Source organism: Haliotis rubra, unplaced genomic scaffold (assembly GCF_003918875.1).
Source record: "Haliotis rubra isolate DU_JTF1 unplaced genomic scaffold, ASM391887v1 Scf35, whole genome shotgun sequence".
Lineage (NCBI taxonomy): Eukaryota > Metazoa > Mollusca > Gastropoda > Lepetellida > Haliotidae > Haliotis > Haliotis rubra.
In genome coordinates, this window is record NW_025767024.1 from 1,030,457 (window position 1) to 1,042,500 (window position 12,044).

Genomic DNA, 12,044 nt, shown 5'->3' on the forward strand with positions numbered 1-12,044 from the left:
ATCCTGATGTTAACATTGACAGTGTATCCTGATGTGTTAACATTGACAGTGTGTATCCTGATGTGTTAACATTGACAGTGTGTATCCTGATGTGTTAACATTGACATTGTGTATCCTGATGTGTTAACATTGACAGTGTGTATCCTGATGTGTTAACATTGACAGTGTGTATCCTGATGATGTTAACATTGACAGTGTGTATCCTGATGTGTTAACATTGACAGTGTGTATCCTGATGTGTTAACATTGACAGTGTGTATCCTGATGTGTTAACATTGACATGTGTATCCTGATGTGTTAACATTGACAGTGTGTATCCTGATGTGTTAACATTGACAGTGTGTATCCTGATGTGTTAACATTGACAGTGTGTATCCTGATGTGTTAACATTGACAGTGTGTATCCTGATGTGTTAACATTGACAGTGTGTATCCTGATGTGTTAACATTGACATTGTGTATCCTGATGTGTTAACATTGACAGTGTGTATCCTGATGTGTTAACATTGACAGTGTGTATCCTGATGTGTAACATTGACATTGTGTATCCTGATGTGTTAACATTGACATATGTGTATCCTGATGTGTTAACATTGACATTGTGTATCCTGATGTGTTAACATTGACATGTGTATCCTGTGTTAACATTGACATTGTACATTGTGTGTTAACATCCTGATGTGTTAAACATTGACATTGTGTGTATCCTGATGTGTTAACATTGATCAGCAACACATGCTTGTCATAAGAGGCAACAATCAGGATCGGGTGGTCATTGTGTCCCAATTGCATAGGTCTATGCTCATGCTGTTGGTCATTGGATTGTCTGGTCCAGACTTGATTATTTACACATCGCCGACAAATAGCTGGAATATTGCTGAGTGCGGGGTTAAACAAAAACAAAATAAATAAATAAAAAATGATGCAATCGGCAAATGGACTACCTATATCCCACTTTCGGTTCACTGCCATGAATTACCTTGGCTGGGTGAGCATATTTCTAACAAAGACATTTCCTCAAGAAGACAACATGTCAACAATATGTACGTCGGTGTGGGGCAGGACAGAAGTCTCAGGAGTCAAGCTGAAACGTCGGTCATCAATCCTCAGCCTCTGCAGCTGTGCAACGGTACACAGATCCCCTGCAACCATATCATACCAGTAAACCACAAACAAAACAAACAACAAGTCGATGAACTCTTCAAATACATTTTTTCCCATTGTAAGTTGATACAATAACAATTTGAAACAAGGCAGTGATGTAAACACAACAATATCATCTTGGATGATGCACTACAATACTCTACACTTCTACAACAATGTTCGTCCTGTAATCTAAGTTTGCAATCGGCAAGTCCTGCATACAAAATCAAGGCCAGATACTAAACAACACCGGTCCATTCATACATAGGAAGTCAGGAGCTTTTAGAAAAACAATGAAATGTGAATGAAACTCCCATGCTGGAACTCTTCCAGTCCTGATGGAACAAAGTCAAATGCACAAGAAAAATTCTGTCACTAAACTTTCTCTTTTAAAGACAATTTGTCTGTCATATAAATTCTGATCTATAAGATCAATTCAATGCAATACAAAGAGCATATAACATCTAAACACTTTCAATTTCAAACAAGATATTAACACCATATAATTTTATAGCACTATTTTTAGTTTAAAATGGATATTTCATACTGATCCAAACGTGTCATAAACCATTAAAAAGTAATGTTTTATATAAATTTTGCAATTCAATATAATTTTCTCAAAGCGCTGGACAAAAAAGGATCTTCAAAGGGAGATAACTCTTTATGATTACTTCCCCTTAGCTGAGCAAGATGGTGGGGCATTTGATGGATTCTATTTTTCTGGAGCGGATGTGTGGAGTGCTGCTTTTTGTCACAGACAGCATCACAGATGATGAAAGCCTGTGATACAGGTTGCAGTTATTATCAATTTTCAAAAAACACGCTCAGTGAATCCGTAATGAAGGTAAGTTCACAGAGCATCTGTTTTTAATTTTTGTTTAAAACACAACAACAAAACAACAATAAAAAACAAAACAAAAATAGAAAAATACATTCAGCTCTCTGCACATCTTGGGACAATTTACAAACTCACAACTTATTACTAGCAAGGATGAGTTGATAAGTGCTATATCAGATCGTTTAATTTACTAGAACACATTGATTATGTTCCAAAATGTAATAAATTGTTTATTCTGATTCTGTAATAACAAGCGAGGTTGATAAGTAATTGGTAAAATAATCATTTCACATGTGATCATTCAAGGTTACATATCCTTTCCATGCCTAAAACAAATTGAAACTTTATGATTTTAGGTATTTAAATGCAGGCATGGGTTTTGGGAGACAAGCCCATCCAGGATTAAATCTATTGAAATATGACCCATTTCCTCTAAGTACTGCATGACATTTATGAACAATAGTCATGTTTATTAGAATATCTTCCAAACAGAAAATCATTGTACTAGTTTGTTATATATAATCTGGATAGGTTACCCTCTCTCTTTAAAAAAAGACCAAAACAAACCAGATTTTTGTAAACCGAATTTTGATTATGTTTATGCATGATTAGATTTTCATGTCAAGAAAACAAGCTGGCTGTACCATGTACATATCTTATATGACAATTTATTCCAAAGACCATACATCGGTATATGGTCTCTGCATATTCACACAGGGGGGAGATTGAAATTTGAATCAAGAAACATGGACATCATCGTTCCACAACATATATAATTACTGCCACTGGATATCATCTTGCTGAACCTGTAACTTGAATTTTGACCGAAATAATTATTATGTGTCTGTTCACCTGGCCCCGATTTCTCGAAACAAACTTAAGTCTGAGTTTTGACTTAAGTTAGAGTTTTTACTCAAATTTGAGAAAATGCATTTCCCAGATTGAACTGAAATCGATATTAAACTCAAACATAGTAGACAATTTGAGTTTGGTAGATAGATTACTTAAGTTGTTTGGGCTTTTTTATTTTAAAAAATGCAGTTGAGTTAAGAATTCAACTGTTTCAAATTGTCAAACTCAGTTTGAAATTTGAGTAAAAACTTAAGTTTGTTTCGAGAAATCGGGGCCTGATATGTGTTACTTGTCTGTGAGGAGACAAATATAAAATATACAAAGAAGTTAATTGATTAATTGTTCAATCAGTTAACTGTTCAGGGCAAAAACAAGTGAAATTGTTTTGTGTTTTTCTGGTGATTCCCATAATTTTCGAAGTAGAGATGCCTTGTAATACACCAGCCTCCTCCCATTTGATTCCAAAATACATATGAAGTAGGATTTCCCCAATGAAGTTCAGTATGAATTTCCCCATTTCTTGTTCCAGTATTAAAACACATCTAATTTCAGAAAAAATTATGTTAATATGTTTGTATTAACACTTCATCATGAAAAATTATCAGCAGAATACCTTGAAATTTGAGTAAAACAGATACTTAACTTATACCAAATACACACCACACTTATCAACCATTCAGCTTTGCCTGGATTAACTCTTCATTGTAAATACTTATTTCATATATGTTTTAAGTGACACTGAAAAAGATATGAGCAACATGACTCGGCGTATGTCAAACTTCATGGCTCAAGACACACAACATTCTGGAAGTGGCGCCAGTCTCCCAGATATGGGGAAAAAATACTAAGAGTTACCTCCCTTTGATTAAAGAGCATTGCTGTTGGAGACAGAAACGCAGTGTGGCCATGAGGCCTTAATCATCTAGTAAACAGTCACAAAGACACGAAAGCATTTAAACAGCACAGCATCGTTAATCTACAATGAAAAGGTGGGAGTGATGGAAGAAAGGTCTTTAACAACTAATTGAAAATGTCACATTAAACCATGATTAACCAATATTGTGGACAAGACTCGATTTAAATATATTCTAAAATATTATTTCTTAGGCTTGACTTATGGACAGTTATAAAATTGTCAGTTTTCTCTGACAACCAAGTCAAACAAGTGTACCTGGTGAGTCATGGGAATAAGTCTGAAAGTCTGAAGAAGAAATATAGTACCAAAGACCTTCAAGATGTTCCACCATTGCAGGATATGAGAAGCAGTTTGACGAAGAATTAAAAACGAAAATTCATTTGAAACATCTGTTTGAATAATGTGTTCTAATGGCTACACAGAATTGATCTTCAGTAACCCATGCTTGTCACATGCCTCTGTATCCCAATTGCATAGATTGATGCTCATGCTGTTGATCACTGGATTGTTTGGTCCAGACTCAATTATTTACAGACCGCTGCCATAAAGCTGGAATATTGCTGAGTGCGGCGTAAAACTAAACTCACTCACTCTTTGGCTACACAAGAATGAAGGAGCATAATGTCCTAGGATCATGGAGTGAGTGAGTGAATGAGTTTTGTTTTAAGCTGCTTTTAGCAATTTTCCAGCAATATCGACACCAGAAATGGGCTGCACACATTGTAACCAAAAGGGGAATTGAAGCCGGGTCTTCCGCGTGACAAGCGAATGCTTTAATCACCTTGCTACTCCACCACTCCTCTGGGATCATGGAATTGCACTTACATTTCCATATGAGGTGAGGTGGAATTGGGTTTAACGTCGTGCTTGAGAATATTTCGCTCATATGACAACGTGCATAAGTGTGTATGTGTATGTGTAGGTGCGGCTGCTTGTACTAGCCCAGAGTGAAGCTGGTTTTATAGTGCTAGCCCATTCAGACACCATGCCGCAGTGAAGCATGAATACCCCACTCAGACACATTATACTGACTCCGAGCCGACCAATCCTTGTTGTACCCATTAATGCCGAACGCCAGGCAGGGACCAACAAGTACCATATTTTAACGTCTTGGTATGATGCGGTCAGGAATTGCTCTTCGGGCGGACGCTCTAACCACTACACCACGGAGGCGGTCACATTTCCATATAGAATCTTTGTACATGCAACAAGCCATGCAACAAAAGGTTGTCTTATTGATTTCACAGTATCAGGGTTACATGAATAGCAGGATTTATATTCCAGATTTATGAGAACATTTTAATTGTTATTTATTCATAACATTCTGGAATACCTATAGAATACAGATTATCTATCTGTTCACTGGATGCTGTTAAAATGGCAGCATACAGCAGCATGTGACAGTATTTTAAAATAGGTTGGCGACATTAAATTGCGATCACATTTGTTCATCCAGCAGAAAATGGGTACCCAGTGGGATAAAGTTATGTGACTATAACCCTCTAGCGCCTAACAAGCAGCTTGGTTTATATGGGGTAATAATAATCAGATTGTTTGGGCAATTCGACTATGCATTGTGCATGGAGCAATGCGCATGATAAATAGACCATTATTATTATTATTATTGTTATGATTTAGTGACCTGACTAAAAATCTCTGAAATAGGTACTAAGGAAGGGTCTCCTGCTCATTCCTTAGGTGTGCTTGAAGGTATTTGGTACTCAGTATTCCAGTCAATATTTCTTGAAGCAAGACACTTAATACAACCTAGCTTCACAGGTAAGCTATTTGTCACAGAAAAATGGACTTCTTCCCTATGTTAAAACAAACATCGTGTTCCTCTTCTATTGATAGACCTGCCGTGATGTTGCTGGAATATTGCTAAAAGCGGCGTAAAAAAATTCAGTCAGTCAGTCTATTGATAGAGTGAGTGAGTTAGGTTTAACTCCGTACTCTGGTGGAGAGATATGTAATACAGTGACTAATTATGCAATATCATAATCTCATTGTCATAATAATGAACTTCTTAAACTTCATTGGAAGATGGACACAATGAAACCCTGTTAGTCTGGAAACCTGGCATTCTGACCATCCAGTTGGGAAAATGTATGTATTAGTAAAATATACAATACACCATTATTCTTCACCAGTGATTTGTAGAGTGAGTGAGTTTAATTTTCTGCTGCTTTTAGCAATATTCCAGCAGTATCACGGTTGGGGACACCATAAATGGAATTCACACATTGTACCCACGTGGGGAATCAAACCCAGGTCTTTGCGTGACAAGCAAATGCTTTATCCACTTGGCTACCACACTGTCCCTTGCTGACTTGCACAAGATTCACAAGAATTGGGCTGTGTCCAGATTATCAGGGTGCCATTGTAACTTAAACATGAGCGATGAATTATGGACTTAATCACCAGCCATGAAATTGTTACCATGGTTACTGAATGATTTGCAGAATCTAAAGCAAAATATGATAAATTCCATGAATGTGCCTTTTTCAAATACTACAGTTGTCAGCATTATGTGATTTTTTGCCGTATTCAACTCATCACATAATGACCTGATTTGATATATGATGCAATGTGCATCAGATACTAGATATGACCTGAGAACTCACACTTTGACACGTCCAGACCTGATGTCACTTCCTGTGCTAAATATATCACTGAATGAGTTGATCACTTCCTAATACCATTCTAGTCTTTCTCCCATCACTCACACATGCAAATTGCACATTACAGAAAAATCTAGTTCCACAAGGAACCCTATGTCATATAATCCGGTGGTTTTATGTTCTTCCCTGCCTGGATTCGAGTCACCCTATCCCAGACGAAAGGCAACTGGTGACGAGCCTCCTGCTTAGCTCCAGTCTTCTTGGGAGTTTCTGACACAACCTCCTTGTCTGCTCTTTTGCCACTATTGTTTGCTGACACGGGAGTATCTCGCTTCTCCTCCTTACCACTGGATTGAGCACAAGGATCTTTTACTTTTGAATTAGCACCAGAAGATTGGTCCAACTTTGGAACTTTGGACTCTGACTCTGGGTTTTCACAAGATTCTTTTCTCTTGCGATGACTTCCAAATTTTTTATGTCTGTAAAAATTGGCCTGCATGTCCTCACCTTCTGCAGGTGATGCCAAAGGTCCTCCATCTTGGGTGCTTTCTATTGAAAGCGACCTTGACTCGGATGATGAACACCTTTCTCCTGAAAAGCCAGAATCTTTATCGTCTTCCACATGGAGATACATGAACTCCTTAGCTTTGGAATCAACACAGTTTGAATCGTTGTTTTTTTCATTGCTAGCCTGGTCCTGCTTGGGCCTAGAATCTACACTAGTGTTAGAGTCATGAGGACAGGTGGTCTGAGAAGTGGTAGATGTTGGATGAGTGTAGTCAGATTGAGACGGCTTGTCACTACTGCTATCAGGACTAGCACTAACAGTTATTTGATCTGCTGGTAAGCGTTGAACCTCCAGATTTGGGTTGGGAACAGGTTCCGAGAGGAATTTGTGAAACTCAGGGATAGATTTACCAACACCAGAATCTATCCTTGATCTTTGAGTGTGACCTTCTGGAGAGGTAGGATTTGAAATACTGCTTGAGTGAGGGTTCTTGGCTTCAGAAGGCTGTCCATCTGAACACATTTCTTTATAATGAACTGACTGTACATGTTCTTCAAGGGCTAACGCTGAGAACTGGCAACCACAAAACCTGCACAATCCCACTCTTCCAAGGTGCTTATCATTCTGTTCCAGTCCAGCGGAAGAGTCACTCATTTGACTTTCAGTACCAATAAATGGTCCTGGCGGCCTTGCCTGGTTGTGCTGACGACAATGACGCTTGTATGACCCAAAATCATTGAGCTGAAATGTTTGATTACACTGTTGACACTGAAGATACTTTGTATCTTCACAGTCTTCCCGAAGGGAACTTTTTGGACGACCATCACTGGCACGTCTGTATGCCCTGGCTTTGCTATTGTTCCAGTCCTGCTGGGTCTGCTGACTTGGGGAGACACCCCTTGGGTCCAGTGGAGACAAGCTTTCCTTCTTGCCCCTGTAGAAGTCAGAACCTGGCGTAGAAACAACCTCCCTTTCAGGTGGTGCTGAACTTCGTCCCGTCGGGATCAATGGCTCTCCTTGATGATCTTGTGGGGTTAACACATAAGGACTCTGCAGTGCTGATTTAGTTGCTGAGATTGTTTGGACAATCGTATGCTCAGCTCTTGGCTCAAACCCATGTTGATTTCTGAAGTGTTTCCGAAACCCATAAGGACTGCCATAGGTTTGTCTACAAAGCCGACAAATGAGATACAGGATATCATTTGGAGGATGGTTTCCAATGATACTTTGGATGGGCTCATGCCTGGACACGCTGCCTTTCCTCTGAGATAGGTCCCCTTTTTCTGATCCTTGTGGAGATGCTAGAGGTTGGGGCGATTCCCTGAACTGATGAGTAGGAGTCTGAGACAGATACGTAACTGATGTTGAGGTTTTAGGTGATAACTTTTCCTGAGTCATTGAAGGGTATGGAGCTGGACCTTGAGCATGTGAAATGGAAACCTGATTTGCTGGTCTGACTGGTGAAAGGGCTGACATTGTAGAAGGAGCTGTTGAGAATGTTGGTGCTGGAATAGGATGAAGCTGAGGTCTGTGCCCACCGGGTGACATCATCATACCTGACACAACTGTTGGTGCCATTATAGCATTGCCAGGAGTATCACCACCTCCTCTGTCCATTGGCATCATGTCTTTCCGTGGGTAGCCACAATGGGTCTGCTGGAAGAGCTTGTCTACACTGCTCTCCAGATGCTGCAGGTGGTGGTTACCACGACCACTGTAGTCTCCTTGACCATGGACAGTTGCACCACCTTCTCTATGTACAACATCTCTAGGCACACTAACAGGATTGGAAGGCTTTTGGGATAAATCAAGGGGCTGATCATTATCCGCTATATCTGGTCCCGGTTGAGCAATAGGAACACTCTCTGGTATTTTAACTGTGAGATCAAGAACTGGTGCCTGGGGCGAGGCATACCTGTCCCCTCTTCCTGGATGTGGAAGGGAGACGTTCGGTTTGTGGGGATGCACAACATCCTGCCGACTTCCAATACTGGCAACAGAGGGCTGGCCATGTCTACCTGGCTGCTGAACGTTTTCAGTGCTTCTTGGGAAATCTTTGCAAGGGTATGGGCCTCCTTCGTTGTGATGATAAACGTCTTGCCTTGCATGAGAGTTGCCTCTGTCTTGTCTTCTATCAGACTTTGCCATTTCTGGATTATACCCATCACCAACCATCTGTACTCCATGACTTAGAGTAGCAGCGTATGGCAAGGGTTTAATTGGCTGAACTGGATACTGAATCATATTTGCCATGTGAACTGCACTTGTGTTGGGAAATTTGCTGGGGGATGTCGCTTGCATCCTTGCCATATCTTGCTTTACCATCATACCTTGACTGTGGGGAGGTTGAACTGGCACTTGGAGGTGATTCTGGTAGAAAGACGATTCAGCCTGTGACATTGGCATATTCATCATCGGGGATGCACTGCTGGCTGACGGCTTGCTTTGTTTTGCAGATTTGTCTTCGTATTGGAAGAATGTTCGGCAACTTATACATCGACAGTTTTTACTGGGCATATGAGGAAAAGAGGAAGGATCATTCTCTGAAGCTAACACACCATCAGCCCTCATCAGAGGAGGAGGAAAAGCCCTTGGCGGCATGTACATTTGGTGGCCACGCAACATGTACATCTGAGCCTTTGGTAGCATCCCCTGACGAGGGATTGCACCATTCAGGTATGGAGCTAAAGCTCTTGGGCTGAAACGAGCCATCATTGCTTCATTTTGCTTTGCCATTGTCGCATACTTACTAACAGAGTATCCAGCAGGTTCGTACTGCTTTGGGTCCTTAACCTTATCCACGGGCATATGTTTTGGGTGTAGCCCATGGTGACTGTCTTGTTGATGCTTCTGGGACCAGTTTCTATGTGCTTCAGAATGTCCATCAGAGTGAGAGCTGGATCCTGCATCAGAATACCTGGAAGGGGATTTGCTAGCACCAGGCACAGGTGACCGATGATGTGGACGTTCATTATCCCGAGGATGTTCATGGGGATAGCCTTTCTTATTGTCCGTAGCAGTACCATGATTCTCTGCTAGGGCCTCATCTGAACTGCTGGGGGACAATAGTTTACTTATCACTTCAGTTTGACTAATGACTCGGTCAACAATGTCCTGCACACTGATAGTGCCATCTAAGCCAGCATTACCAGATACACTAGTGACAGGTTTGCCTTGAGTTATTGACCCACTACTTGTGCTTGTTGTTTCTTTAGGAGCACTAATTGTTACAGCTGGTTCAGGGCTAGTAGTGGACCGATCCTCGTTGACAAAGCTCTTTTCCAGAACTCTTTCAATGTGATCCATTAGACAAACCATATTGTTTTGCAAGTTCTCCATTTCTGGACTTCTTTTCTTTTCCCTTACAGTGGACACCACTGACGTGTTCGTGGACGATGGAGTTGACACTGTCATGGGTGCCTCGGTAACAGGAGTGTTCTGAGCAAGGGATTTCATGGAAACTTGACTTTTGTGGCTTATATCTGGGAGAGAAGAATTCATGTCCTCTCCCAGCGAATTATCTAACACTTTGTCTATCAAAGTCTGCAGTCTCACTGTGTTTTTAGGAAGATTGTCATCCCTCTTGAGAGACTCATACAAGCTCGTCTAGTAGAGGTCTGGCTCTTCTCACTGGTCAGTGGCTTGGGGTCAGGTTTGCAACTGACAGCCAGGTCAACACTGGGTATCTGATTTGTCACCTCTTCAGTTGTGTCACTCTTGATCATATCGACAATACGATCCTTCATGAAACTGAACACAACATCAACAGGCTGGCTTCCCCCGTCTCGTGCCGCTGTCTGTGGTGGACTGGTTTTCGCCTTGGTTTCCTCGGAATCCTTTTTTGAGTCTTCCGTCTCAGACTCATCTGATTTGACTCCAAGGCATGACTCTATCAGAGAGTCGATAGCAGCCCGAACTGAATTGTTCTTCATGTCAGAGTCTGTTGATGAATCTTGTCCTTCGTCGTCAATCTTTCCACTTGTATTCTCCTCCCCAATGCTTCTACGGTTCCTTGTTCGTCTCTTGTATTTGCACTCATTAATGGATTTCCTTCCATTGAGGCGTTCTGTCCCATTCTTTGCTTCAGGTACTGCAAAGAGAAAGATTAAGACTATAAATACCATGTGCAAACATAGCAGGGAATACATATAAATATTACTTACACATTTTCATATTTTAGGTTGGTCATACACATTTTCATATTTTAATATGGTCATGGGTCCCATTTCACAAAGCTATCATAGCTCTACGACTCGTATAACTCCAGGGCCTAGATTTTCGAAGCTCTCTTAGCGCTAAGATAGTCGTAAGTTAATGTAAATGTATGGCACTTACGACTATCTATCTAAGAGAGCTTCGAAAATCTAGGCCCTGTACTGTAACACAGACTTACGACAGACGTAACGATAAGATAGCTTTGTGAAACGGAACCCAGGGTGCCGTTGTACAAAACAACTTTAGCACTAAGACTACCTTAAGTCGATGTTAGGTATTGGAGTTACGGTCACCTTAGCACTAAGACCACTTTTTACTAACGGCACTCTGGTTACTAAAGGAATAAACTACAAAATTGCAGAATCTATAAAAGATCTCATTATGTCTGTAGTTAAAGAATGGACACCCATAACTATCGAAGGTCGAGTTGTGCCCACCTTCATCTGCCCCATATACAAACATACTTTAACATACACACAGACCCTTCAGAAGAATATGCCCAATGTTATTGGACTAAAACAGAAATATTTCATGCTTCTACTTCTATAAACACTTCTGGTTTATTGGCCATCACCTTCATTGGACATCATAGAAATATCATGACTTAAGACCCCCTCTGAACACATCTTTCTTTTAAAGTCCCAATATCAATGGCCAAGACCTCATATTGACACAAACCTTCACTTTTTGACAATGTCATCCAAATACGAACAAGAACATTGTGTGCTACAATCAAAGTAGTGATTAGGAGTTACAATTGAACATGGTTTTTTTCCATGAAGCCTTCAAAAAGTTTCTAAAAAAAAATTCTGAACATTGGTTATGGCATATAAGGTTTTAGTAAGGAACCCATGAAGAATCCAGTTTAGAATTGGAAAACCATTCTTGTCACAAGAAATGACTACTTGGATTGGATGTGGTAACGGTCATTACATAACATTCAGTCCTACC

General features: G+C 40.4%; 1 protein-coding gene across 2 annotated transcripts in view; it reads right to left on the reverse strand.

The window, feature by feature from the left end:
- Nucleotides 1-4,908: 4,908 nt before the first annotated feature.
- Nucleotides 4,909-12,044, reverse strand: part of LOC124284995 — a 34,112-nt gene continuing 26,976 nt past the window's right edge. For both annotated transcript variants that reach the window (XM_046721135.1, XM_046721136.1), the window contains exon 3: nucleotides 4,909-10,968. In XM_046721135.1, the coding sequence (XP_046577091.1) occupies nucleotides 6,522-10,379 (3,858 nt within the window). In that variant the 5' untranslated portion in view covers nucleotides 10,380-10,968 and the 3' untranslated portion in view covers nucleotides 4,909-6,521. The remainder of the gene's footprint in view (nucleotides 10,969-12,044) is intronic.